The sequence below is a fragment of the Hemicordylus capensis genome, chromosome 4 (genome assembly GCF_027244095.1).
Source record: "Hemicordylus capensis ecotype Gifberg chromosome 4, rHemCap1.1.pri, whole genome shotgun sequence".
In the NCBI taxonomy this organism is placed as follows: domain Eukaryota; kingdom Metazoa; phylum Chordata; class Lepidosauria; order Squamata; family Cordylidae; genus Hemicordylus; species Hemicordylus capensis.
Window position 1 is genome coordinate 317,874,254 of NC_069660.1, and position 27,875 is coordinate 317,902,128.

The 27,875-nt window shown below is 47.6% G+C and overlaps 1 protein-coding gene across 3 annotated transcripts in view; it reads left to right on the forward strand.

The window, feature by feature from the left end:
• Positions 1-27,875, forward strand: part of RHPN1 (rhophilin Rho GTPase binding protein 1) — a 59,181-nt gene that overhangs the window by 17,327 nt on the left and 13,979 nt on the right. For all 3 annotated transcript variants that reach the window (XR_008307434.1, XM_053251143.1, XM_053251145.1), the window contains 7 exons: positions 9,943-10,071; positions 15,889-15,964; positions 17,348-17,425; positions 19,204-19,328; positions 21,118-21,284; positions 22,941-23,128; positions 24,283-24,439. Coding sequence is in view for 2 of the 3 variants with exons in the window: in XM_053251143.1 (XP_053107118.1) it covers positions 9,943-10,071; positions 15,889-15,964; positions 17,348-17,425; positions 19,204-19,328; positions 21,118-21,284; positions 22,941-23,128; positions 24,283-24,439 (920 nt within the window). In the remaining variant the exon portion in view is untranslated. The remainder of the gene's footprint in view (positions 1-9,942; positions 10,072-15,888; positions 15,965-17,347; positions 17,426-19,203; positions 19,329-21,117; positions 21,285-22,940; positions 23,129-24,282; positions 24,440-27,875) is intronic.

Sequence of the window (27,875 nt, forward strand, 5' to 3'; positions counted from 1 at the left end):
TTTAAGATAGTGAAATCCAAAGCAGATTGTGAGGAGCTCCAAAAGGATCTCTCCAAACTGGGTGAGTGAGTGACAGAATGGCAAATGCAGTTCAGTGTAAGCAAGTGTAAAGTGATGCATATTGGGGCAAAAAACCCCAACTTCACATATATGCTGTTTGGATCTGAGCTGTCGGTGACTGACCAGAAGAGGGATCTTGGAGTCATGGTGGACAGCTCCTTGAAAGTGTCGATTCAGTGTGTGGTAGCTGTGAAAAAGGCCAATTCTGTACTAGGGATCATTAGGAAGGGGATTGAAAATAAAAATGCCAGTGTTATAATCAGTGGTCCCTCTAATTTTTTTCATCTCTGTGCGGAATGAATTTTGTTCTGGGTGGCAGTATCAAGGCAGTGTGTGTGCACCTGCATTCAGAATGAGGCCTTCCTGATTCAACTTGAGTGGGATTGAAAATGAACTGAGTGGACATCCAAAAACCTGTGAGCATGCGCACGCCTTAGAGGGAACAGTGGTTATAATGCCCTTATACAAATCTATAGTGTGGCCACATTTGGAGTACCATGTTCAGTTCTGGTCACCATATCTTAAGATTGTAGAACTATATTGTAGAACTGGAAAAGATGCAGAAGAGGGCAACCAAGATGATCAGGGGCTTGGAGTACCTTCCTTATGAGGCAAGGCTACAGCATCTGGGGCTTTTCGTTTGGAAAAGAGGCGATTACTAGGGGTATGCACAATGACTCAGACCATGCAGAAGCCCATTGGGCATGTGCGGAGGCCTCCAAAATGACCGCTGTGATGGGAGTGAGGCCTGGAATGGGCCATAGACCACCTGCACTGGATGATTTGGCACATAATGGAGGCCAGCAGTGGGGGGGAACTACCTGAGACCCTCCCGCGGCCTCAGAGATGCCGCCTGGAGGGGGTGAATAAAACTCCCCCCCCCCCATTTTCATTAACCCCCTCCCCAACGGCCAAGGGGGTTCGGTCCAATAACAAACCGGGGTGGTGGTGGTTCGGTTTGATATCAGACTATCAAACCTGTTTGCACATTCCTAGCGATTTCAAGGAGACATGATAGAGATGTATAAAATTATTCATGGAGTAGAGAGGGTGGAGAGAGAAAATTTTTCTCCCTCTCTCACAACACTAGAGCCAGGGGTCATCCCATGATACTGAAGGCTGGGAAATTAGGACAGACGAAAGGAAGTACTTTTTCACACAGGGCACAATTTATCTATGGAATTCTCTGCCATGGGGTGTGGTGATGGCCACCAGCTTGGATGGCTTTAAAAGGGGCTTAGACAAATTCACGAAGGACAGGTTTATCAATGGCTATTAGTCTGAGGGCTATTGGCCACCTCCAGCCTCAGAGGCACGATGCCTCTCAATACCAGTTGCAGGGGAGCAACAGCAGGAGAGAGGGCATGCCCCCCTCACCTCTTGCCTGTGGGCTTCTCAGGAGCATCTGGTGAGCCATTGTGTGAAACAGGATGCTGGACTAGATAGGCCTTGGGCCTGATCCAGTGGAGCTGTCCTTATGTACTTTTGTTCTTAACTCATAATGTCACTGAGCAACTACATTGTGTTCTGTGATTCATAGAAGTGACTCAGCACCTTCCCAGACTGATTATAATCTCCATAATCAGGGATGGTGTTGGAGAGGTTGGGTTGGGGAGAGGAGACTAGCACACCTGTGGAGGTGCAAATCAGGTGGGGCTTGCTTGGCTGATGAGGAGCTTTGTTGCTCGAGCAAGCAAAATTACTGCTACTTTTGATCTTTGTATTGAATTTTGCATTTTTCACAGGTAGAGAACTTTGTTGCCTGAGCTGGTTGCTCAAATGCTGTGAAAATCAAAACCATTTTGCTTTTTTTTTTCTAAATCCAGCTCCTGAAAAGGCAGTGCTGCTGCTTGAAGCAAGATGTATGGTATTATAGGAAGTTCTAAAGGACTTTCTTTAAGACTGCAAGGAGACTAGTGGTCCCTGAGCTGTCCCCCAAGGGTTTTGTTTAGAGGAGATGCCCATCCTTGGGGAGAGGAGAGCTAGTTCACAGTGACCAAGCTTTGGGTGGGACCAAAACGTAATACTTTGTTTAGCTCAGGGCTTGAGAAATCCCAGTCATCAAGGAGCCTTGGTACCTAGAAATTTAACCACGGCACCTAAGTGTTAGTATATTCAGAGGCAGAGTTATGTAATAAAATAATATTTATTTGTCCCAGGCAGCCTTGTTTCTGTTCTAAGTAGTCTCTTGCTGGCGTACGTGCAGCATGCGTGCACACACACACACACACACACACACACACACACACACAGTTAGCCCTTGCCCTCCCTCCCCTACAAAAGTGTAAAAACAAAGGAAGCCAATGAATGAATAGAGGATTTGGGGGAATGGAGTAGATCTGAGCAAGGAGGAGTTGTCTAGATATAAATCCAAGGGATCGGAAAGGGGAATATAAAGTGAAACCCAAAGTGTATTCCTGCAATCCTAAGGAAACCTTTTCCAAGTGTATCCTCCACTGCAGAAGGGAAACACCTGTCATAGCAGGAAGCCATAAAAGAGACCTGATATTTTAATGCAGTTCCTGTACCTGTGCGTAAGACAGGCATGCGTGTGAAATGCAAACAGTGCAACACAGAAATTCATGGCCTGGTTGCCCAACTGAAACAGCATTATGAGAAGTGTGTACCTATTATAGGGTGTACCTACCTTCTAAAAAGCTATCTCTGAAAAGGTATTAAGGTTATATTAGACAACAAGATTGTCCGTTTACTAGAAAATGATGATTAAAGAGAATCTTTCTGACTAGCAGTTTAAATTGTGGTTTAAATCATTAAAATTGAGTCCTTCTGTGAAGCGATTTAAATCGATTTGATTTAAATCAAATCAACCCTGCCATTTGGGTGCACTCACCCACACACACACCCTGCCACGTTTCCCCTGCCGGCGCACGAATCCTTAAGAGCCTGTCGGGGCAGCAGCGTATCTCCCTGCTGCCCTGTGCCACTGTTTACCAGACGTACCCAGAAGTAGGAATGGCGTCTACATATGCCACTCACATGTGCACATTGCGCACGCGCACCCGACATGCGTGCCTGTGAACACGATGTGTGTTCGAGCGACACGCACAGTCACCATTCCTATTTCTGGGTACATCCGGTAAACGGCGGCACAGGGCGGCAGGGAGGAATGCTGCCACCCCAACGGGCTCTTAAGGACTCGCACGCTGGCAGGGGAAACACCGGGGGGGGGAGTGCACCCATCCTGCCCTTAAAGACACCCCCCCGCCATCGAACCTTTGAGCCAGCGGGGGTTTGAACCGGTTTGGAGGCCCATAAAAGGGCCTCTGAACTGGTTCGTGAAAACATCCCTAATTGCCAAGTGTGCCTTGTCTGGCTCCTAAATTTTGGAGCTGACTCTTGGAACCCAAGAAAATTTGTCAAGGCTTGGTTTAGTCAAATAATGGCATCTTGAGAAGACATTTGGTTTCAGCTTAGACAGTTATCCTATTTGATAGCTTTGTGGGAGGGATGTAAGGTGTTCCGCTTCTGTCAGACATATAATACTTTCTTCATTATTGTTTCCTGTGGCTGCCTCTATGTTTGTGGATGTTATCTTGGTTTTTAATTGTGTTTTTGCTATTTCAACCTCTTGGGAAAGTGTTATAATTAATATTTAAGTAAAGCAAAATGCTGTGATCTTAGTGAGCTTAGCAGGCACGTTCTGAATTGACCGAAGCGGATAAATCAAAGAAGCAGAGTTCAGCAATGGGGTTATATTAATGTGGATGAAAGACAGGCTGCCCACAGGTTGTACTGCAGTGAGTACTGAGAGAAAAGGGCCTGTCTTGGAGGTGCTGAGTAAGGCCTCGTGATAAGATTTTGATGGCCACCTTGGTGTGGGAAAACAGAGAAGAAACAAAAGCTAGAAAGTATAGCAGCCATATTTCTAACAGTTGCAGAAAAATAGAGGATGGAGACAGTTTAAGAGGAAAGGTTAATAATGTCAGACACTGAACTGGAAGCCAAGTTCATGGTTATGTATAGCCATAAGTTGTTTGCTTGGTGTACTCGGCGATGTACTAATATTGTTGCACCTTCAGCAGAGAAAGAAATCTGAGATTATGCTCACCCTCTTGTTGAGACAGAGCTCTGATTCTTGGTGCACGTGATTTCTGCAGCAATGAATACCAGGGCTGTGAACTTTAGGGCCCTTTATTTAAAATGTTTATATCCGCTCCTCCAACACACTGTTGCTCAGCGGGGCTTATAATAATAGAAGAGTAAAAGCATAATACCCACAATAAAACAACATCATAAAACACAATAAAAGAGCAGGAATGATAGACACGTACAAGGTAGAACAGCAGTTAGGACTAAAAATTAATGGTCCCTTTTGTTAAGGGTCACCTGTGTGCTGGGCAGTGGAGAGCTTCACTAGAGAGCTTCTGTTTCCCCTTGAAGACAGGATGAGATGCCAGTAAGGAGCAGCACACCAGGTAGAAAAAGATTGGGGTGCGCCTGCATCACGGAAGTTGTATTGCTGTAGTTAATCATTTGTGTACTCTGAGGTTTTGCTAGTTGTGTGTTGCTATTTGCATGTCTGTGTGTATAAATAATAAAAACAAAATAATTTGCAAGGAACAACTTTAAGATGAAGAGGGATACTTCTGGGAATGCCTCCTCCCACATGAACCAATCACACAGCTAGCATCTTCTGAGGATCATCTTCCCTGCTCTAGGTTCCATTTCAAGTAGGGGCTAGCTTAGCCTCTAGAAGGAGCAGGGCCTTCTCTGGGGGAGCCCCAAGATTCTAGAACCTCCTCCCAAAAAGGATTTACCTGCCTCCTCCATGCTCCTGTCTTTCAGAGACAGCTGAAAACTGTTCTCTTTCTCAGGGTCTTCTATTCTGGATGCTGCTTTCCCATTTGCTGAGGAGCTTTTATTGGCTTGTCTTTTCTTTTTCATTGCATCTGCTTCCGGGTATTTCGTTTTTTAGCCCGCTGTTAAATTTTGTGAATAGCAGTATAAAAATCACTCACATACATCCATTAAATAGATCCTTGTGTCAGGTGCAAGTAGCATGTCCGGTTTTGTTGTAGCCAGGGAAGCGCAGAATTGACCAGGGTATTTTCAGACCTCTGTGGTTTTGCTTCTCTGGAGACAATAAAAACCTGCAAGGTCATCAAGGAAGTGGCCAAGGACAACCTTTAAAGGCAGAGCTCAGTTGTCAGGGAGGCCTGCCTCACAAGGGAGTAACCGTTCTCTCCCCTCCCTCCTTTCTCAGGCAGGCAATTAAAAGCTAACAGAGTGTAAACATGAGATAGGAAGGAGTAGGAAAGTATGGGGAGTTAATTTGGAATCCCATTAGAATATGGAAGAATGTTAGGGAGCTTCCAAATTAAAGAGCACCTCCAAAGTACCGAATGTCATGAGAAGTGAAATGGAGCCTCCTGTGTCAATGAACCAAATCTCCTCTTGATGCCAGGACCCTTGCAAAATCTATCTGCGTCAGAGCACGATATGCCCAAATTCTCAAAAACAAACCCCTCCAGTTATAGGGATAGAAGCCCTCCTGCTCTGGGGGTTGAGGCTAGTCCTTGTCATCACAGCATATAAGGTGGCCAGTTTGTGTCTGGGCTGTACCCCTTCAGACTGTGGGTATGGGTTCATGTGACTCAGTGCTCCTCCATACTGAAACCTGGTTCACACAGTTGTTTGAATCTAGGTTGAATGTGGGTTACCAACACTAACGTGATTGTGTGGACCCATGCCAAGGTAGTTTATGGCCCGAGAGGAAACTCCAGAATCTGGCCTTGGTGTGAGTTTATACAATCCTGCTAATGTTGGGCACCCACATTAAACCTAGATTTGAATGATTGTGTGAAACCTGCCTAAAACGTTCTCTTCAAATAGAAAAATAGCATGCCTGAAGTTGTGATTAGTTACGGAGGGGGGAAGGAATTGTGCCCATAAGTTTCCTCTCCACAGCTTGGGGCATTTGAATCCAGACGATGCGGCAGGTGGGACTGGTCAACTCAACTCCCTCCCGGTGGCCCATGACCCCAATTTGGGCTCCATTACGGGTGCTTTTTGGAGATAATTCCAGGTATTCCCGTCCGCAAATTCCCGTGTCATGTCCTTGGTTCTGAGAGGGAGTGGCGCCTCAGGCGCCTGGCTGTGGGGCTTGTCTCCTACCCCAGGGGCATAATAATTGCAACCGACCAGGTGAGTGAGCCGCCGTAGGTGAGACTGCCATAGCAGTGCTCTTTTTTCCGTCACGCTGCAAGCCCTGTTCAGACATCTTAAAAACGGGGATGTTGCACTCTCGAAAGCCAGCATCGAAGCCCCTCCCCTGAGCTCAGAAGCTCTGCCCTACCAGCCCCAGTTGCAGAGGCCAACGCTGTACTCCTGGACAGGTTCTTCCCATTATCAGACCACCGGTGTTTCGTTTTTGTCCTTTTAGTCTTCCCCTCCGTTCAGCCCAGCCACTGGCAGCCCGAGAGGGGCAGGTGCGCATGGGGTTGTGGAGGGAGCTGTGTGCTTCTGAGAAGCCAGCTCTTCTGGCGGAACAGCGCACTGTTCTTATCTGCTCAAATAAACACTCTGAAACAAAACAAAAACCAACCCGACAGAAAACAACCAACCAAGAAATGGTCTGGTGGTGGGAAGTTGATTATCTGTTATCACTAGCTTTTGTACAGGATCCTGCTTAAAATCCGTGCCTCCTGCAGCTAAAGCCTCAATACTTGGGTGGAAAAGATAACAGAGAGTGTTGGTTTTTGGCCTTAAACCCAAAACGTGGGGCGGGAGTGCAGAGGTCTTAGGCGATGCATCCTTCTCTGCCAGAGGCTCAGATTCATGTGCTGGACCCCCGGTGGCGGAAGAGGAGGCAGACAGGCCACGTATAGGGGGAACCTAACGCCTTGCTTTTCAACCAGTGGGTTCCCTCAGCCCCGGATTTTGGATCAGGTCCATTGTCACAGGGGGCTCAGATCCCTCAAGATATGCTTGGCCTTTTCCTTGATACTGTATTTGGCTTTTTAAAAAGATAGTAAACCTGTGGCCCTTCTACCTACAGAGAGATATGGTAAAGTAAAATGTGCAGGCCATAATCTACCCAGCGATTCACCTGGGCGCTGTTTTCATGATGTGGCCAGGGTAAGTGAATGCTTGTAGGGCAGAGAACAGAATCCAGTCTATGCACATTCCATTAGATATCTGCATGGTGTGTACTGCTTGGTACATAGGGTTCTCTCCACGCCATCTAAAGTAAATGGTAGTGTGCCGTCAAGTCGATTTTGACTCCTGGTGCCCACAGAGCCTTGTGGTTGTCTTTGGTAGAATACAGGAGGGTTTACTATTGCCTCCTCCCACACAGTATGAGAGGATGCTTTTCAGCATCTTCCTAGATCGCTGCTGCCTGATATAGTACCAGCGGGGATTCGAACCGGCAACCTTCTGCTTGTTAGTCAAGCATTTCCCCGCTGCACCACTTAAGGTGGTAGTCCACGTCATCTAGAACCCTGGGAAAGAAGGGCTCCCCTTCACAAAGAGAGACCTGCATGGCTTATGCACCATGTAGATATTCAGCTCCTCTCACATAGGTCACCTCTCCTAACACATCCACTCACCCTGAATAAGTCATGAGACGTTTATTTTGAAAATCGGTGTACATGCACTCTTTCTCATTAACATTGTTCACACAAATACCTTAATGATAATCAACTTTGTTTGTTAGCCACTCCATAACAAATTGTTCTCTGGGCAGTGAACAACACAACAATAAAAACATCCAATTAAAACACGTAACACAAAACAAACGACAATAGAAAATACAAAGCGCAATGCAAAACATTTTATAAACTTTTAAAAAAACCATGTTTTAAAAGCTTGAGTGAACAGAAAGGTCTTCACCTGGCATCTAGAAGAACAAAGTGATGACGCCAAGTGATCCTCATTGGTGAAGCTCCTCCAGAGATGGTGTGCTGTCACCAAAAAGGCCCCCCCTCCCACATAGCCCCCACACCTTGTGTGCACATGGAATGTGATATGTGAATAAGGCTTAGCTCACCACCAGCCCCAGGTGTGTTTTGCTCATGTGAAATGTGTTGTGAGAACGTCATCTCCTGCCTTCCAGTGTTATGCTTAATGGGTGGAAAGACACTGAGATCACAACCAGCTTTAGGCACCTTTATATATAATAAATTAAATAAAACTAAAATTTATTTTATTCATGTCTTATACAATTAATTTTGGACCTGTTAGGCTACCTGTATTTCAGTCCTGGCTATTCGGCATTAATTTCCCGTCACCACACCTCACAGTGCTAGGTAGTATTAGGTCCGTTCCAGGCTACGGACCTGCCTTGGATTTTCATAGTGGGCGGTTGAATGGTGCATTTGCCCTGCTAACTGGGCAAAGAGGCATCTTTTGAACATGATGATTCTCTTTATTTAGCAGGGGGAGAGTAACTGGCCCTATCCACCCCCAGCACAGTATCTCCAGTGACTGTTGCTGGTGTCTGTCTTATGTTTCTTTTTAGATTGTGAGCCCTTTGGGGCCAGGGAGCCATATTATTTATTATTTCTCTATGTAAACTGCATGGTAAACTTTTATGAAAAGCAGTATTAAATTGTTGTTGATGGTTGCCTGTCCTGGATCACCTGATTATCAGGACCCAGAGGATTCTGGTCCATGGTGTTGAACACCTGCCTTAAACCGCTTGTCCCCTTCAACTAGCTGTCCTGGGGGCTTAGGGAGTAAGGTTCTCAAACTTGGGTCACCAGACGTTGCTGGACTACAATTTCCATCAATTCCCAATTTCCATCAATTCCCAATGTCCATCATTCTCAATTTCCATCATTCTCAAGAAACTGGTAGCTAAACTGCAGGCCTCTTGTGTCCAGATTACTTGGATACCCTCCACCCCTCTCAAAACCACGGGAACTGGGGGTGTCCAAGAGGGAAGTGAAAGAGGCAAGATGGCATGGCTTGGAGGAGAAGCCGCCTTCTTGCTGGAGGGAACTTGGGAGCTGAGTTTAAGGGTGGCACTAAGCTGGATGACTTGTGCAACTCAGTGATGTAAAGCATTTCAGTTTAAGATCTGGATAAGCCTTTTTGTCCTCCATCTGGCTCGATGGACCACCTCTAACAGCAGTGGTGAAGCAAATGCTCCATCTCCATCTTCTTGTTAGATCCCAGACCTGGTGTTCTGAGGCTTTCTGACTCTGAGAGTCACTGCTGAAGATCATATTCCCCACTTATTTAAACAATGTTTTTTAAAATGATGCTAGTGACCATCATTTCCTGTGCCATTGTGTTCCACAGGTGAAATCGGGCAGGGGGTTAAGGAATGCTTCCTTGTTGTTGTTTGTCTTTTGCGCTTTGGAAATTTGGCCAACACAATTTATTTATTTTTTAAAATCTGTATCCTGTTTTATCTTAGACAAAGACTCCGAAGATGGAAAAATATTTATATACTGCTTTTCAAAAAAAGTTCCCAAAGCAGTTCACACACAAATAAATAAAATGGCTCCCTGTCCCCAAAGGGCTCACAATCTAAAAAAGAAACATAAGACAGACACCAGCCATTGGAGGGATGTTGTGCTGGGGATGGATTGGGCCAATTGCTCTCCCCCTGCTCAGTAAAGAGAATCACCATTTTAAAAAGGTGCCTCTTTGCTCAGTTAGTTGCCCCTTATTTAACAGTTATCTTTTAAAATAAAATCAGTGGTATGAGTCGGCTTTGTTGTATTGGCTAGAAGACTGTTGAGCTTGGATGTGGGGACCTCATTGGGTAGAGTCAGCTAAGCCACTCCCTCCCAGCATAAACAAGGGTCATTTTGAGGTTAAAACAAGAGGAAGTGGGATTCCACTCAACCTCCTTGAAATAAAGGTATGGCGCAAATGTGATGGATAAATGAGTGTCTTACTCTGATTTAGGGCCACCAGTAACCACAAAGTAAAGGAAACCGTTGCCTTAGAACTCAGTTACGTCAACTCTAACCTGCAGTTACTGAAGGAGGAATTGGAAGAGCTGAACAGCTGCATGGATGTGTACCAAAATGACAGGTACGTTTGTGGGACAGAAGAGGTGTTGAGGTGGGGCTGGGGAGGAGTCCAAAGATCTTGGGTCATCTTGGAGAACCCGTTTTCTTCAGGGCATCAGGATGGGAAGGATGGGGTGAAGGGCGCTGCTACAACTGAGGGTGCAAAGTTCTGGAATTGTCTCAATAGATTTGCAGCCTTCTGGGAATCTTTCCAAATTGGCTTGTCCACTTGGCCTCTGCATCTAGCATGGGATTCTGGGAAGGACTCTAGGACAGAGAATTCGCTTGGAACTGGGCCAGGTCTGTTGGGACCAGTGTTCCCTCTAACAGGGATTCCCAGATGTTGTTGGCTGCTGCAACTCTCAGAATCCCCAGACAAAAGCCATCGCAACTGGGAATTCTGGGAGTTGTAGTCAACAACATCTGGGGATCCCTGTTAGAGGGAACACTGGTTGGGACTCATGGTGAACTAGAAGTACCCAACAACTCTCGCCCCTGTGTGAACTGAGAATCTGACTCATACCTCAACTCTCAACTGCAGAGGAGAATCAATGAGGGGGCGAGCGAGCTATCTCCCAAGGAACCTTGTTTGCTATTCCTAATCTTCTCACTGAGAAGCACTTCTAAGGAATCCCCAGGGTCTTCTAGGACGCACCTTGGAAACCTCTGCTGTAGGATGCTGTTAACAGCAAATAGCTTCACGGGTTGCTGGAATATAGGAAGCTGCCGTCTTCTGAGCCAGACCACTGGTCCATCTAGCTCAGGATTGTCAACAGTGACTGGCAGCAGCCCTCTAAGCGTCTCTTCCATCCCTTTCCCGGAACGCAGATGGTGCCAGCAATTGAATGTGAACCGTTCTGCATGCAAAGCAGGTGCTTAGCCACTGGGTTTTATCCTCCCTGTGGGGCTTGTTTATATAATCAAGTTTTCAATGGACATTTTGTTATTCCAGGGATAAGCATCCCAGCCTGTGCAAACAAGGAATTTTAGAGTGTTCCAGCCACTTTGCTCGACTATCTTTGCTGTCTTTGTCAGTCACTGGGAAATGTGAATTCCACCCATCAGAGATAGCAACCTGGCTATATAGTTTAGATTATCCCTGTGCATAAATAGTGTATTTATTCTGTTATTTATAGACAGTATAAATATCATGAGTGTGAGCTGTAAGCTGGGAAGTAAGGAATGCGAGATGGAAAAGACAACTTGGGCCTACATAGGTCAAAAACAGTACACTGAATTGTACACAGATCAACAGGAGCCTAGAACAGATGCTGAACCAGTGCAGTCACTAATATTCTTTCCAGGATTACATGACCAGAAGTGATTGAAATGTAAGCCTGGCTTGGACATAATCAGGAAGCCGTGGTCTGCCTATCAGGGCTGTACCTTGGGTTCATGTGTTCCCCTCTCTCTTTATGCTCTGGTTCATGGCAAACCATGGTTCGAAGTGGTTTCCAGTTCTGATTTGGAGGCAAACTATGGTTTGTGCAAAACATAGTTTGCCCAGTTCAGATGCAACAGCAAACTACAGTCTGCTGAAAACCGGGAAGTTGAGAGGGAATTGGTATGTGCAAGGGGAAGGGGTAGAGAGGAGAACTTGAATCCGCAGCCCGTTTACAACAGTCAAGCCATGGTTACCTGCAAACCAGACTTTCGTTTAGTGACAAAGCTACACACCTTTGCTAGAAAGTCCCCATTTCAAATCTTGCTTCTGCTATATTCTTTCTCTGATCAGCCTGCCACCTGCAGTATGGAAATATGAATAGTACGACCCCTTATGTTGCTTTTGTAAGGATTACTGAGAATGAATATTGAATCAACTTTGAAATCGGGGTGATATGGGTGCTCAGCGTTATAATTACCCTGGATTTTGAGAGTAACCCTGATCCTGCCAGGAAGCTTCTGGCTCTGTTTTAGTTCACTTCAGCCTCTGAATCACCCATCAACATGTGCAAGGAAACTGGAGCTGATGGTGGTGCGAGGGGTGGAAAGAACCAACTTCTTAGTCAAATGTTCCTTTCTGGTTGCCAAACTGCAGTGTTCTTCACTTAGGTGTCCTGTCCCAGTGGGGGTGTTGCCTGTTCTTGGATTCCTCCATCATTTATAAAGCAGCAGATTTGCTTTGTTTGCATTTTCCTTTATTTTTTGATTGTTGGTCTAAGATGAGTTCCCACCCCCGCTTTTTAAAAGCCGTGTAATTGCTTTGCAAGAATTACTCCCTCGACCTCATCTTCTTAAGAGGGCTGATCGTGCCAGCAAGCTGACCTGCTGGGATGCCTCAGCAGAGCTCGTCTTTACCCTTGAGGGGAGGGATGGAAAATCCCTCCGATGCTGTGTCAGGCTTTCCAGCTGGAAATAGCTTCCCGGCTTGATTTATCACAGGACGCTTCCCCTGCTTCTGAAAACAGTCACCTGTCTTTATTGATGAAACAGAATGGTCAAAGACTGTTCTTGCTGGGGATAATGGGAATTGTAGTCTCGCAATATCTGAGGTTGCAAGCTTGGCAACCCCTGGTCTGAAACCCGTCTGCTCACTAGGGCCAGTGCTGGGAGCATAGCTTTGGGAGCAGTGCTCCAAAGAGTTTCCACTGGTTCCCAGTCTGTTTCTTGGCACAGTTCGTGCTGCTGGTGCTCATCTCTAAAAGTCAAGACGGCTTGAGGGTCCAACATACCTGAAGAATCTCTTGTTCCAACCTGATCCTGTCTATATGGTTAGGACATTTCTAGAGAGCCTTCTCTGGGTGTTCAGGGCTTGCCCTGTGACCTTGGTTGCTGCACAGGACGCTGAGCATGAGTTTCCACATCACAACTCAGCTCTCTGACTTCTGCGTACTGCATTAGCTTGAGGAATAAGCCAGGAGAGGGACATTGTTTAAGCACCATTCCCAGGTGTCTCTTTACTCAGACAAATACACGGAGGACGGATCTATCAATAGCTCCTAGGCTGGTGGCTAAAAGCCACCTCCAGCCTTGGGGGAAAGATGCTTCTAAATACCAGTTGCAGGGGAGCAAGAGCAAGAGATAGGGCATGCGCTCACCGGTTGCCTCTGAGAGGCATCTGGCGGGCCACTGTGTCAGAGAGGATGGTGGACTAGATGGGCTTTGGACCTGATCCAGCAGGGCTGGTCTTATCTTCTTACACATAAGATCCAGCAAGGCTGGTCTTATGTTCTTAGTCTGTAAGAAGACTCAGAGGGATATGATAGCTGTCTTTGTATATCTGAAAGGTTGTCGCAAAGGAGGAGTGGTCTTGTTCTCTGTTGCACCTGAGGGTGGGAGTAGACTCAATGGGTTGAAATTACAAGCGATCAGATTTAGGCTAAGCACTGGGAAGAATTTCCTTGTCATAAGAACTGTTTGACAGTGGAACAGTCGGCCTCATGAAGTGGGGGGTGGGACTCTCCTTCTTTAGAGGCTTTCAGGTAGAGGCATCTGTCAGGGGGCTGCAGCATTGAACAGAGGGTGAAACTAGAAGGCCTCCGAGATCTCTTGCAGATCACTTACATTCTGTGATTCTATAATGCATTGAAGGAGAGACATACAAACTAGGGATACGTTCTTTTTGAGAGTACTACATGCTGTCGCGAAACTCCTGTTCATTTCATTGAGCCTCCCACAGGTCTATGTGAATGCATTTAAAAAAAAAACCTTTTTGAAGAGGACTCCCAAGACAGTCAGAACAGCAGGACCAGGCATCTGGTTGTGATGCCATCATTAGACGGAGATCAAGGATAATTCCTGGCCATCCTGTGGGGGCGGACAGGTATCGGTCTAACAATATCTTCATCCTGACTGAGTAAGTCGCTGGAAGGAGCTTTCACTCTCTAGAAGTTTTCTCTCGAGGCTGCCTGGGGAGAGGACCGCAGCTCTCTCTGCCCTCCTCCACACTTTCCTTGCCTCTTCATATACTGAGTCAGACCATTGGTCTATCTAGCTCAGTATTTTCTACACGGACTGGCAGCAGCTTCTCCAAGGTTGCAGGCAGGAGTCTTTCTCAGCCCTATCTTGGAGATGCTGCCAGGGAGGGAACTTGAAACCTTCTGCTCTTCCCTGAGCAGCCCCATCCCCTGAATCTCTTCCAGTGCTCACACTTCTAGTCTCCCATTCATATGCAACCAGGGGGGATCCTGCTTAGCTAAAGGGACAAGTCATGCATACTGCCACGAGACCAGATCTCCTCTCCTTCCTTCATCCCTTCTCTACTTAAACAGGGAGACCCTCTTTGTTGGGTTCTCTTGCATTTGGAATGTGTTTGTTGTCTTAATAATACATCGTTAGAGTTGCTGAACAGGGGTTCCAACAGTGTGAACCCCAGCACCCTCTCTGCACACTAAAATTGAAGCTCTCTGGCTGTTTGTTCCACAGCCAAACAAGTATGCACTGGCCAAAACAGGGATATTCTTAAGTATTTTCACTCTTTCTCACCAGCATGTAGGATTTTCTAAACAGCCAGCACTATTCTTTAGTTTTAATAGAAGATTTTTATTGTATAACCGAAGGGTTCTCCAATGTGGGTCCCCAGATTATGTTGGACTACAACTCCCATGACCCCCTCTCACAGTGGTGAAATGCCACTGTGGCAGGGGTGATAAAAGTTGTAGTCTAACATCATCTGGGGACCGACGCTGGAGAACCCCTGTCGTAACCTGTTGTGAATAAACACAAGAGAAGTCCTCCTGGATCAGGTCTCTCAAGCCCAGCAATTAGCTTCCTATTGAGCTCCATGCTCAGCTCATAAGCAGGGCATGAGGACAAGAGCTCTCTTAGGAACATAGGAAGCTGCCACATAATGAGTCACACCGTTGGTCCATCTAGCTCAGTATTGTCTTCACAGACTGGCAGCAGCTTCTCCGAGGTTGCAGGCAGGAGTCTCTCCCAGCCCTATCTTGGACATGCTGCCAGGGAGGGAACTTGGCATCTCCAAATTGTTGGAACTCTTCAGTTATTGATCCATAGCAGCCTCTATTGAGAGCTCTCTTGCCTCTGAACATGGCAGCATAATATAGCTCCCATTGCTTGCAGCCATGGTCCTTCCATGAGTTTCTCTAATCCCCCTTTTTAAAGCTGGCCATCGCCTCATGTGGAGGCTGTAACTGCCATAAATCACCATCTTCCCTGCAGGCTCAAGTAGGGGAGGAAATGGTTCAGAAACCAGCTATGCACAGCACTGACTGGCTGGCCTCTGTAATGTCACGCAGCCTTTCCCTTCTCCTTAGAGCAGTTCTTCAGTTTTTTAAAAAAATATGGGCTTCTGTGAACAAAGGGGAAAGTGAGGCTCTGTTCCATTGGTTGTTTACCTTGCAAGGCGCTTGGAAAAATAATAATTACAAATAATTAATTTAAGAAACGATACAAATAATTAGAAGGGGGATAGCCCACCCAGAGGATGGAGAGAGTAAAAAGGCAATAGATTTGGAGGTGATTATGAGTGTGGTTTGAGCTCAGCGGAGAAATGACTGGACTAGCAAGCCTGAGGTTGCTGTTTCGAATTCCCGCTGGTCTGTTTCCCAGACTATGAAAAACACCTATATTGGGCAACAGTGGTATAGGAAGATGCTGAAAGGCATCCTCTCATACTGCGTGGGAGGAGGCAATGGGAAACCCCTCCTGTATTCTACCAAAGACAGCCACAGGGCTCTGTGGGCGCCACGAGTTGACACCGACTCGATGGTACACTTTACCTTTTACCTTTTGGTTAGCAAAAGGAGGGAGAAGCCAAGCTCACCTCCCAGCAAAAAATGGTCCATCCCAACGTGTGAACTCACCCAGACATTCCTAAAGAGCAGGGACTGGGAATGGGAAGATTGCCACCAATATTTTATCTGCTTTTTTCTTTTAGTGACTCCATTAGTGTGCCCATGATCCCGCTGGGGCTTAAGGAAACCAAGGAGCTGGACTGGGCAACACCTTTAAAGGTAAAGGTTGGAGTGTGCAGGGATTCAGCCTTCTGGCAGCAGCTTTGGAAGAGGGGCACCCACACATCTGCCTGCCTGCACCTCTTAGAAGCATCCGGGAACACAGTGAACAGAGCATCCCTTGTGCATGCACACATGTTCATCGGCATGTGGATAGAGCATACATCAGGACAGCCCAACTGGATCAGGCCCCAGGAGGCCCATCTAGTCCAGCATCCTGTTTCACACAGTGGCCCACCAGATGCTGTCGGCAGGCTACAGCAGGAATTGAGGGCATGCCCTCTCTCCTGCTGTTACTCCCCTGCAAGTGGTACTCAGAGGCATCCTGCCTTTGAGGCTGGAGGTGACCCTGTAGCCCTCCAACTAGTAGCCATTGATAGACCTCTCCTCCATGAAGTTATCCAAAACCCTCTTCAAGCCATCCAGGTTGTTGGCTGTCACCACATTGTGTGGAAGAGAATTCCACAAGTGGATTACGCGTTGTGTGAAAAAGTACTTCCTTTTGTTGACCCTAAATTTCCTGGCAATCAATTTCATGGGATGACCCATGAATGCAGAAGAAGAATGCATCCAGTTCAGGGACACCAGGTTTGTGTCTCCTGCATTGTTTCTGCTCTCCTGTCCTTAGATTGCACCAACCTAAGGATGTTTGCTCAGAAGTAAGTCCCACTGTGTAAATGGGACTTACTCCTACAAGGACTGCAGACTTTAACTTGCTTCGTTTATGTACAGTAAGCCAGGGGTTCTCAAACTGGGTTCCCCAGATGTTGTTGGATGACACCTCCCATTGTAGTCCGACATCTGGGGAGCCTGGTTTGAGAATGCATGTTGTATCAGCTGCTCTGCACACCCATTTTTGGGCTAAATGTTGGAATGTGGATGTTGAACAAATACATTAAAACAAAACAAAAACATTCAGAAGCCAGAAGAAGCATCCACTACTAGTCAGGGTAAAAGGGTAGTGTTCATTTGTTGGCTTGGAAAGAATTTTGTACCAACCCAGAGAGAGAGGTGCTGCCAGTCACCAACTTTCTCGCTAGGGTTTCAACCCCCAGGTGACTGAGTGAGCAACCAGTTGTGCCTTTGAGTTAAGGCCAGGGCTGCGCAACTTCTGCCCACCCACTGTTTTTGGACTACGACTCCCATAATCCCCAGCCACAGTGGCAAGTCTTCAGGAATGATGGGAGTTATAGGCCAACACCTGCAGGACCAATAGTTGTTCAGCCCTGATATAAGGAGTAAATGTCCTTTTTAAAAACGCCCCCAAGTAAATCATCTTCCATTCTAATTTGAATGAGATAGAAGCTAGTTTTGTGTGGAGGATACGCATCAAAATAACAGGCCAATTTCCACTCTTTTTATTCTTCCTTTTTGCCCTCACAGGAGATGATCTGGGACCACTATGGGGAGGACGGTGCCTTGTACGAGACAGAGATCAGAGAGCTGGTAGAGCTGCGGCAGGTATGTAAGACTGGCTTTTAAGAAAGGAACTGAGATGTTCAGAAATCTTGCTTTTCTCTATATATCTGTGCATTTATATGAAGAAATATTTATACACCTTCTTTCCATGGAAAAATGCTCCAGGTGACTTTCAAAGTCAAAAGTTTAAAAACAACTAATCGATAATAACAAAATGGAATAAATAAAAAACAAACAATTATTGAAAAAGCAAAAATATTAATAACCAGGAAGTGAGGCATGTCATTGATGGGGAAAAGTCATAAGTGTATATAATATATTTTTAATTAATATGCTTGAAAAAGGGAACTAAAAGAACTGTGTTAAATTTGTAGGATTTCAATTTGAAACATAGTTCATTTTATCAAATAATTACCATAAACAGGCAACCCTCGCTATTTACAGACCCGACATCTGCGGTTTCATGTATCTGTGGTTGGGTAATTGACATCCAACCTCAGCTTAGGTGGGGAAAATGGGTTTTAAAAGGGTTAATTTCACTTATCTGCTGTGTCAGGCTGGCTAGAACTGACCTCCGAGGTCCTTTCTGGCCACTGTTTTCAGAAATGGAGGCATTTTGTGGCTCTTTAAACAAACACACACACATTTCTTCGCCATGATTTTTCACGGAAAATGGGGGAATTGAAATTTTGCACAGGCATTCCTGTGCAGCTGGAGACCTGCAGAGAGTGGCAGGGCACTCCCTCCCCTCCTTCTTCACCAGTTTTTGCCCATTTTTCTAGCCTCCAGAAACCTAACCGCCCCCATTCCCAGTGCCTTAATGCCCCGTTATCTGCGGTCCCGTTCTCCACAGTTGTAGCTGAACCCCTGCAGATAACGGGGTTCACCTGTATGGTAAATTTGAATCATAGTAAATTTGTATCTGAGAAAATCATTCTGCTTCTCTTGGGCATGATGTCATTTTTGAATGATTGATCTGATTACTGAGAATCTGTTGAGAACAATAACAGTTCACATATGATTATTATATTTAGAATTTCTTATTTAAAATACAGGGGGGAAATTAAACCTTTCCTCCAGCATATTCTGGTGTAAATAGCAGAGCATTCAGCAAATTTCAGTGAGAAGATTGTGCATGCAAAATTTGGTATCTTTGGGTACCTGGGAAGTATGACTTTATTTCTCACAAAAAACCAAACTCTTCAAATTATTTTTAGCTTCTTAGTATCAATTTTAATAGTAGGGTCCACATTAAATGAGGCCAAAATCTCTCCTAAAAAGCCAAGTCTTAACTGCATGTTGAAAAGCCAACGGTGAGGTGAACCACTTTGAGGAGGGCATTTTATAACTCGGAGGGTTCTCGAACTTGGGTGCCTAGATATTGCTGGACTACAACTCCCATCATCCCCAGCCTTTGACCATTGTGGCTGGAGATGATGGGAGTTGTAGTCCAACAACATCTGAGGACCCAAGCTTGAGAAACCCTGCTGCTGAGAAGGCTTAATCTTTTGTCAGTGGTTTGGTCACCATACCTTGGATGGCGAGGGCACTGTTAACAGGGCCTCTTTAGTTGGACAGAGTTATGAAACAAAAGGATGTGACCAAGGCCACTCAATAGGTGGCAGTTTTGAACCTGGAATTGTGACATCCAGGCCCGACGGCCAGCACATGGGCAACTTGTCCCATGTAGTGAAAAGATGATGATGTGCATTCCTACCTGCAGGTGTGTTGTTGTTGATTTGCATTGCTCTGTGCCTGGAGATGATGTCTCTTTCTTGGGTAACTCTCTGCCACTGCTGTTTCCCTTCCTTCCCCAACAGGCTATGCGGACTCCCAGTCGGAATGAGGCAGGCCTGGAGCTCCTAATGGAGTACTACAGCCAGCTTTACTTCCTCGACAACCGCTTCTTCCCTTCAAACAAAAACCTCGTCATTTTCTTCCACTGGTCGGTGGGCCTCTTTGATCTTGCTGAGAGTGCATGTAGTGTGTTTCTCTTGCGGGGGAAACAAACCTGTCCAGACATCCAAAGTCACCTCTTGCAATAGCTTTGGGGACAGGAAATCTGTGCGAGAAAACATATCCCAAACTCTAACCTAGACATGATGTGGGTCTGCCCCCCAACATCTTTTTCTTTCTCAAAAAGCAGCGAGAGTGGCAATTTAGATTGGGGCCATGGGAGGGGGAGGGGGGGTAATCCTTTCCTCCTGCACCATGGCTCTGAGCCAAAGACACCCCCCCCCCAAAGAGCTGGTATTAATTGTGAAGAGGAAAACATACAGTCACAAAATTGTGCTCAGGAGTTTCTTCTTCTTTGGAAAAAAAATTAAGGGGATGAGCATTCAAGTCAGGGTATCGGTGAGAAGGCAGAGGGTTTACCCTCTGTGTTGTGGCTCCGATTCAGATCCCAGTTCTTCTGGTGGCTCCATTTTGGAAAGGCAAAAAATATTGGGGGCACCGCACATGGATCTCTCCCAGCATGTCTGGTTTCCTAGATGTTGCATTATGCTTGGATTTCTTTCTCTGTTCTCATGTGTGTTGTCGTTGTTGTTGATGTGGGTGCCAATGGGTTGCTACCACTTCTATGCTGCTGTCCCCCCAGACGTGTCTCTGCAAGGGCACACTTAATGACCCCCAATGCCTCCTCCTCCCCCCCCATCTGGCTTTTCCTGGTGGCGGCCACTGCTAGGTGAACAGGTGTCCTCCACGCTCACCCTCACCCACCATTTATCCACAATGGCAGCTGAAAAGGGGATTTTTAAAAATTTAAAACAACTCTTACATGTGCAGACATTAGAACGCCATTGCAGGAAATGGTAAAGACATAATAAATTCACATAAGTACATTGGAACCGCTGGAAGTTAGATGCAGAAACAAATCTGGATAAGTATACAGTGACGTGCATATTGAACGCTAAACATGATTCATATCGCATGGGGTGGTTGTAAACATTTATTTTTACGACTGTTAATTGATTGATTGGCTAGTCCTGGGGGTGACCAATCAGTGGCTCTCCATCTGTAGTTGCACTGCAACTGCTGCAGTGCAGAAGGGGATGATGGGAGTTGTAGTACAACAGCAGCTAGAGAGCCTCAGGTTGGCTGCCCCTGGTGAGAGGAACCGATTTAAAACTTTTAAAATCGGCTAAAAAGACATTCCTGAAACTGAAGTAATTAGGGATGTCTAAAGTAACTAGGGAAGTCAACTTTATTTTTAAAGTGATGTTTATTTTTCATCTAAGTTCTTAATTGCAGGCGGCTGGCACCTTCCTGGAGGAGGTATCCCCTCTTCACTCCCATACAGGAATGCCACCTCCACGATATGGATCCTACTATTGGACACATCCACGCACCATAAAAAAACTAAATGTTTTCCGTCCTTCAGAATGACTGTGTTAATAGTATGCAAGTCCCCCCCCTCCCCCGATTCGCTGAATCTCTTAAAACTAATGTGATCTAGCAACTAAGGTGCATTTAACTTAATTCAACTGCTCTCTGATTATTTCTGAGCCTAAAATATATGAGGCAGTTCAGGTTTGTTAGGTAAAAGATAGTTTAGCTGCGTCTCTTGTTTGCTCCAAATCCCTCCACTTATTTTTACAGTGGCTTTTCCCCTTCTCCCTCTCTCCCCTCACCTCCTCGACCCCCTTCTCTCAGAGATAAGCTATGCCTCCCAGTTTTGCTGTGACTTCTCTCCTCTTAAGCAGAACGTCAGTTGTTCTTCTCCCCATCCCTAGGTATGACTCACTCACAGGAGTCCCTTCCCACCAGCGGGCTCTGGCTTTCGAAAAGGGGAGTGTTCTCTTCAATATCGGAGCTCTGCACACTCAGATTGGAGCGCGCCAGGATCGTACCACTTTGCAAGGCGTGGACTGTGCCATCGAGGCTTTCCAGAAGGCGTCTGGTAGGTTAGCCATTTATCTGGGGTTTTTCTTTTAGGGGAAAGCCAAGTAAGCACAGGGGTTCCCAAACTTGAGTCTCTAGATATTGTTGAACTACAACTCCCATCAGTGGCTGGGATGAAGGGAGTAACAGCAACATTTGGCGACCCAAGGTTGAGAGCCTCCAGAAGGGGTCGTAAAGTAAAAGGTAAAGTGTGTTGTCAAGTCAGTTTCGACTCCTGGCGCCCACAGAGCCTTGTGGGGTTTTTTTGGTAGAATACAGGAGGGGTTTACCATTGCCTCCTCCCATGCAGTATGAGATGATTCCTTTCAGCATCTTCCTATATCGCTGCTGCCCAATATGGGTGTACCAGCGGGGATTCAAACCAGCAACCTTCTGCTTGTTAGTCAAGCATTTCCCTGCTGTGCCACTTAAGCTGGGTAGAAGGGATTCTATTGCTTATTAAATGCACAAGGTCTAGAAATCTAACTATAGGAATAGGAGAGAAACAGCAAATACTCATTTTCCTTGTTCAGGGGAGAAGATCTCTGCAGGGCTGGGATAGGGCAGGGCTTTTTTAGTTGTGGCCCCAGCATCATCCCTTCCTAAGCTGGCCAATCTAAAGGCCCCCTTGAAATGAAGGGCATCAGCATTTTAAATTTGCCCACATCTGGAGAAATGCCTTCCAAAAAAAGAGTCCTATGGAATCAGTCCAAAGATCCAGCTGGTCTAACTTCATGTTTTGTGCAGGGGGCAACCAGATGCCCTTGCAAGGTTTAGAAGCCAGACATGTACTGTAAGCAAACAACCCTCTCCCACTAGAGATCCCCAGAAACTGGTATTCAGGGATATGCTGCTTCTGAACAGGGGGGCTTTTTAATAGCCACCATTGTCATGATGAACAGGTGTTGATAGGTCTATTTTCGGTGAATTTATCAGATCCTCTTAATCCTCTTTAAGCTATGTAGGCTACTGCCACATCTTTTGGCAGTATATTCCATAAATTACTTAGGTTGGCTTCTCCCCTCAACATTTAATAAGGGGGCAGCCCTGTGTTACGAACTGCAGAAGCTTTAAAGAAATTCAGAGTGTCCTCTTAGCATTAGGAGGTCGTTAGACCGGATGAGGGTTTCCTGCTAAATTGACTACTCAATTTCCGGGCAAAATACAAGGTGCCTGGTTATTACCTATAAAGCCCTAAATGGCTTAGGCCCTGGGGATTTAAGAGAAGGTCTTCTTCGCCATGAGCCCCACCACCTGCTAAGGTCATCTGGAGAGGTTCATCTGCTGTTGCTGCCAACTCATTTGGTGACTACTCGGGAACAGGCCTTCTCCATTGCTGCCCTGAAGCTTTGGAATGTGCCCCCTGTTGAAATAAGAGCCTCCCCATCTCTGGCAACTTTTTAAAAGGCACTGAAGACACATGTATTCACCCAGGCTTTTAATTAGATTTAAGGTTTTAATTTTTAACGTTGGTTTTAAATTATTTCAATGTTTAAATGATTTTGATTGTTTAGTTTAGTTTTGCTTTTAATTGTTTTTGTTTTGATGTAAACCGCCCTGAGCCATTTTTGGAAGGGCAGTATATAAATCAAATAAATAAACAAATACTCAGTAGAATGCTTGATCCGGCCCTGCTGGGGCTCTTGAGACTCCTGCCTCTCTGCTCCTTTCCCAGGAGCCTTTAACTACCTGAAGGAGAACTTCTCCAACGCCCCCAGCCTGGACATGAGCGCCCCGTCTTTGAACATGCTGGTTCGGCTGATGATTGCCCAGGTGCAGGAGTGCGTCTTCGAGAAGGTGGTCCTCCTGCGCGCCCAGAGCGACTTCCTCACCTGCCTGCAGCTTGCGCAGGAAGCAGCCAGGGTACGGCCTCTGTGAGATGGGAATGGTGGGAGTTGGAGCAGCATCCCTGGGCCCAAGTGTGAGAACATCTCCGGGGGGGCAGGAGATGGCTTTAGAAGCCTGGGGGATAGGCCAAGGAATAGCTAAAGATGACCCAGGCCTCGTGCATCGTCGAAGCTAAGCCCTTGTGGCCTCGATCCGTGCCCAAATGGGACTGTTTTCTATTAAGTGCATGGAAAGACAAGCGGGTCCCTGCTGACTCGGACCAAAGCTCCATCTGGGCCAGCATCCTTTCCCCCACAGTAGCCGGCCAGATGCCCCTGGGAAGGCCACAAGCAGGGAACCAATGGCCCTCTCCTACTGCTGCATTTACTGCAGAGTGGAAGCAAAGTGTGCCTGACCTTGGAGCTTCCACAGAGCCACCGTTTTGACCCCTCTTTTGAAGCCAACTAAGCCAAAGTAGCCATTAACCTGTCTTGTGGCAGTGAGTTCCATCAATTAATTCAGCACTGTATTAAGAAGCACTTGCTTTTGCCTGTCCTGAATCACCAGCTACTCCATTTCATTGGATGACTCTGGGGTTTAGTGTTGTGGGAGAGGGAGAAAAACCTCTCTCTCTCTCTCTCTCTCTCTCTCTCTCTCTCTCTCTCTCCACACACCAGGCATCATTTTACAAACCTTTATCATACACCGCCCCCCAACTTAGTAGTCTTTTGTTTTTTTAAGAGCTAAAAAGCCTTGAACATTTTACTCTTTCCTTGCAGACGATTCCTTTCCTCTTTCCACACGAGAGTTCCCAGCTGGCGATGGCCCCTTAGCTGCTCGAGGTGGCCTGCCAGGTTTTGGAAGGTCGTCCATGCAGTGCCTGCTTGTCATGACGATAATGGCGGATATTTATATACTGCTTTCCATCAAAAGTTCCCAAAAAGGGTTAGCTAGAGAAATGAAAATGTAGATGGCCCCCTGTCCCCAAAGGGCCCACAGTCTGAAAACAAACATAAAGCAGACACCGTTTTTGTTTGTTGGTTGTTGTTGTTGTTGTTGTTGTCTGAGACACTAGTAACAGCCATTGGAGGGATGCTGTGCTGGGGATGGAGAGGGCCGGTTGTCCTCCCCCTGCTCAGTCAAGAGGACCATTGTTATCGGCTGACCCTCTGTCTTTGACCCTCCGCCAGGTGGAGGAGGTTTACGCTTTGGTGTACCAGACCATGACCCAGCCCCATGTCAAGGACTACGTCCCATTCTCATGGACCACCATGGTGCACGTCAAATCTGAGCACTTCAAGGCGCTCTCACACTACTATGCCGCCATTGCCCTGTGCGACTGCCCACGTGAGTATCCTGGCTCTCTCCCCGTGGCGTCCCACGCTCCATGTTCCAGCTTGGCCTCTGGCCTTGGTACCACATCCCCACCCCGCCTTGTTAAATGTACTGCGCATGGGCTTTGCTACTCTCTCCCACCTCCTAGCCGCTCTTCATACTGTGCATGATGGGCCTGCCAGCCGGTAGGGAAAACCCCTTGCTGGCATAACCATCTGGCTTTTAACTCGGGGGTGCATTGACTAGCCAGTTAAATGGGCACACATTTATGTTTCCATTTTATTTTATTTTATTTATTGACCATTTTTATAGACCGCCCCAAAACTCACATCTCTGACGTATATCAGAGGAATATGGTGCATTTTGGAACTCAGTCAAGGTGCCCATTCGAAGTTCTAGAACAGAGATTCCCAACCGTGGGTCCCTAGATGGCATTGGACTACAACTCCCATCATCCCCAGCCGCAGTGACCAAAGGGTGTTGTGGCTGGGGATGATGGGAGTCGCGGTCAAGAATATCCGGGGACACAAAGTTGGGAACTGCTTTTCTAGAACATATGAAGCTGCCTCCTCCTGAGTCAGACCATTGCTCTATCTAGCCCAGGTTTGTCTGCTCTGACTGGCAGCAGCTCTCCAGGGTCACCAGCAAGGAGGTCTCTTTCCCCAAACTACTATCTGATCCTTTTAAGTGAGAGATGCCAGACTGAACCTGCCAGACTCACCCACTCTGCTAGGACCCTCCCCACAAATGAGGTGAAAGTTTATTGTATTTTGGACATAATGATTGTCAAAAATGCAGTGGCTCAGTGCTAGAGAGGACACAGTCTCCCTGGGCACGGTCTCAACTTCAGTCCCAAGCCCCTCCAGCAGAACAGGTTGGGAAACTAACAGGTCGTTCTCACAACCAGCCCTACCTGGGTAGGAGAGCCATAACCCGGGCAGGGCTGGTTGTGAGAACCGCCCGGATCGCTCCCCATCCGCCACTGGGTAGCCCAGGTTTTAAGACCAGGCTGAAAGTGAGGTAGGAGGGCGCATGTGTTGCCTCCTAGCTCACCGCCCTGTCGTCTGGAAGCTTGGGCTGCCAGTAGAGCTCTCCATTTGAGGGGGGTGGGGAGCAGCCCAGCCATGGGGAATCCCCCACTGCGCCATGCTCTTTGCATGGTGGGACGCGGGAGGACACAGCCTGCTTCCCTCCTTGCTGCTCTGGGCTCACTTGCGTGCCAGCCGCGTCGGTGCACGGTGTGGCAGAGCCCGGGAGCAGCAAGGATCGTTGCGGGGAAAGCAGCGGGAGTCTCCTGCCTTCCCTCCAGCCCTCCTCGGCCCCAGTGGGAATGGCCATAGGAACAGCTTCTAAGGATGCTTGCCTGAGGACCTTGGAGAAAGGCTGCCAGCCAGAGCAGACAATACTGAGCTCAGCGGTTCGGTGATCTGACTCCCTGTAAGGCCGCTTCATGTGCAAACAGGGTGTGTGTGTGTGTGTGTGTTTTTGTTCTGTTTTGAGTGGCCTACGACTGACACTCTGGAGGAAGTCGAGGCCTCCTCTCTAGTTCTTCATCAGGTTTGCAAGGGTAGGGCTGGGGGCCCGAGTATCCGCGTACTTATCGGAGTGGAATCCGGCAGCTCCATCCGAGACCCAGACTCAACGCGTCTGGGCCAGCCCGGGTCTTCACGGGCGCAGCATTCTACAGCCTGGGCTCTCCTCCTCAGCCCCCAGAGGCCATCTCTGCCCTTCGGAGCAGAAGACATTTTGCTGGCTCAGAGGTCCCTCTCTCAACGGCCTGTGCCAGGCGGTAATCCCCCCACGCCGAGCTGGTATGTGCTGATCCCTCCAAGCGCCAGGGTGCCCATCGGAGGCCCGTCCCCGGCCTCTTTGATCTCAGTGGGTTCCTCGCCGCCGCGCCTGCCAGAGGGGTTGTTTTGGGGACAGGCCGGAAGCCAGCCAGCTGCGTCGCTCGGCCTCGGCAGCTCTCGGACAACCGGGAGCAGCCCTTAATTGCTCCTGTTGCTTGGAGCGGCTCTAATCCTGAAGTTCATCCCAACCTAAGAAGATTAGCCGAGGCTTTGGCCAGTGAATGATAATAAATACATCCCGGAGAGGTTGCATCTTGTGGGTGGCGGGGCCGGGGGGGGGAATCGTCTGTTTCCATCTCCACAAAAGCTTGGTGGGACTCTGTGTTCAGGGACTAGCCCTGGTCCTTCTATCTCAGTATGGTCTACACTGACTGGCAGCGGCTCTCCAGGGTTCCAGGCAGGAGCCTTTCCCAGGCCTACCTGGAGATGCTCCCAGACACTGAATCTGGAAGCTTCTGGATGCAAAGCAGATGCCCCACTACTGAACAATGGTACCCCCACCAAAGGGTGGCATCCACAAGACTACATGTGTGTCTGCACTGTCAGGTATTCGCCTTAGGGGATTGGGGCCACTCTGGGAAGAGCACCTGCATGCCGAAGGCTCCAAGTCCCCTGCATGGCAGCATCTCCACGGATAGGGCTGGGAGAGACCCCTGCCTGGAACCTTGGAGAAGCCGCTGCCAGTCTGTGCAGACAATCCTGAGCTAAATAGACCAAGGGTCTGACTCAGTAGAAAGCAGCTTCCTGTGTTCCTATGGGTCTCCCATCTGGGCACGGACCATATCAAGACCTGCTTAGCTTCAGCAAGGTGGCTGTATCATGAGAACACGACCTGGGATGTACCAGGTGGCTGGATCGTGCACTCTTCGACTTCTCTGGCGAATATGAATACAAGGGAAGTGGTTTACAGAGATATAAATCAATAAAATGGCTCCCTGTCCCCCAAGGGCTCACACTCTAAAGAAGAATGTGAGAAGATAGACACCAGCAACAGCCACTGGAGGAATGCTGTGCTGGGGGCGGATAGGGCCAGTTGCTCTCCCCCTGCTCAATCAATAAATTAAAAAATCATCACTTTTGAAAGGGGCCCCTTTGCCCAGTTAGCAGGAGACTAAATAGATCATCTGAACATATGACAATGTCTTTCTATGGCGTCCCTCCAGCCTCCTTTTGCCTGCTCTGACTGGCAGCAGCTCTCCAGGGTCTCGGGCAGAGAGCGGGGTCTTTCCCTCAACCACCACAACCTGCTACCTACCCAGATCCCTTCTAGCAGAAATGCCCAGGGACTGCGCCTGGAACCTTCAATGTGCAAAGCACGGAATCCCTGAGCAGCGGCCATGGCCTTTCCACAGCGTGCTGGTTTTATGTTTGATCGGTGTGCCCCCCCCCCCCCCATGGACCCGTAGTGGCAGGCCCCCAAGGAGCTGTTCCTGCCAAACTAGAAATGTAAAGGGTGGAGAGGAACCTTCCCTCTGAGCCGCCTCCTCTCGGGCGCCAGGACCTGTGCAGGGTTACAGCCCTGGGAAGTGGGGCGGCGGGGGGTCCCGGTCAGGCCTTCTGACCCCAAGGGCTGCCCACACACCGTCAGACCTCTCACT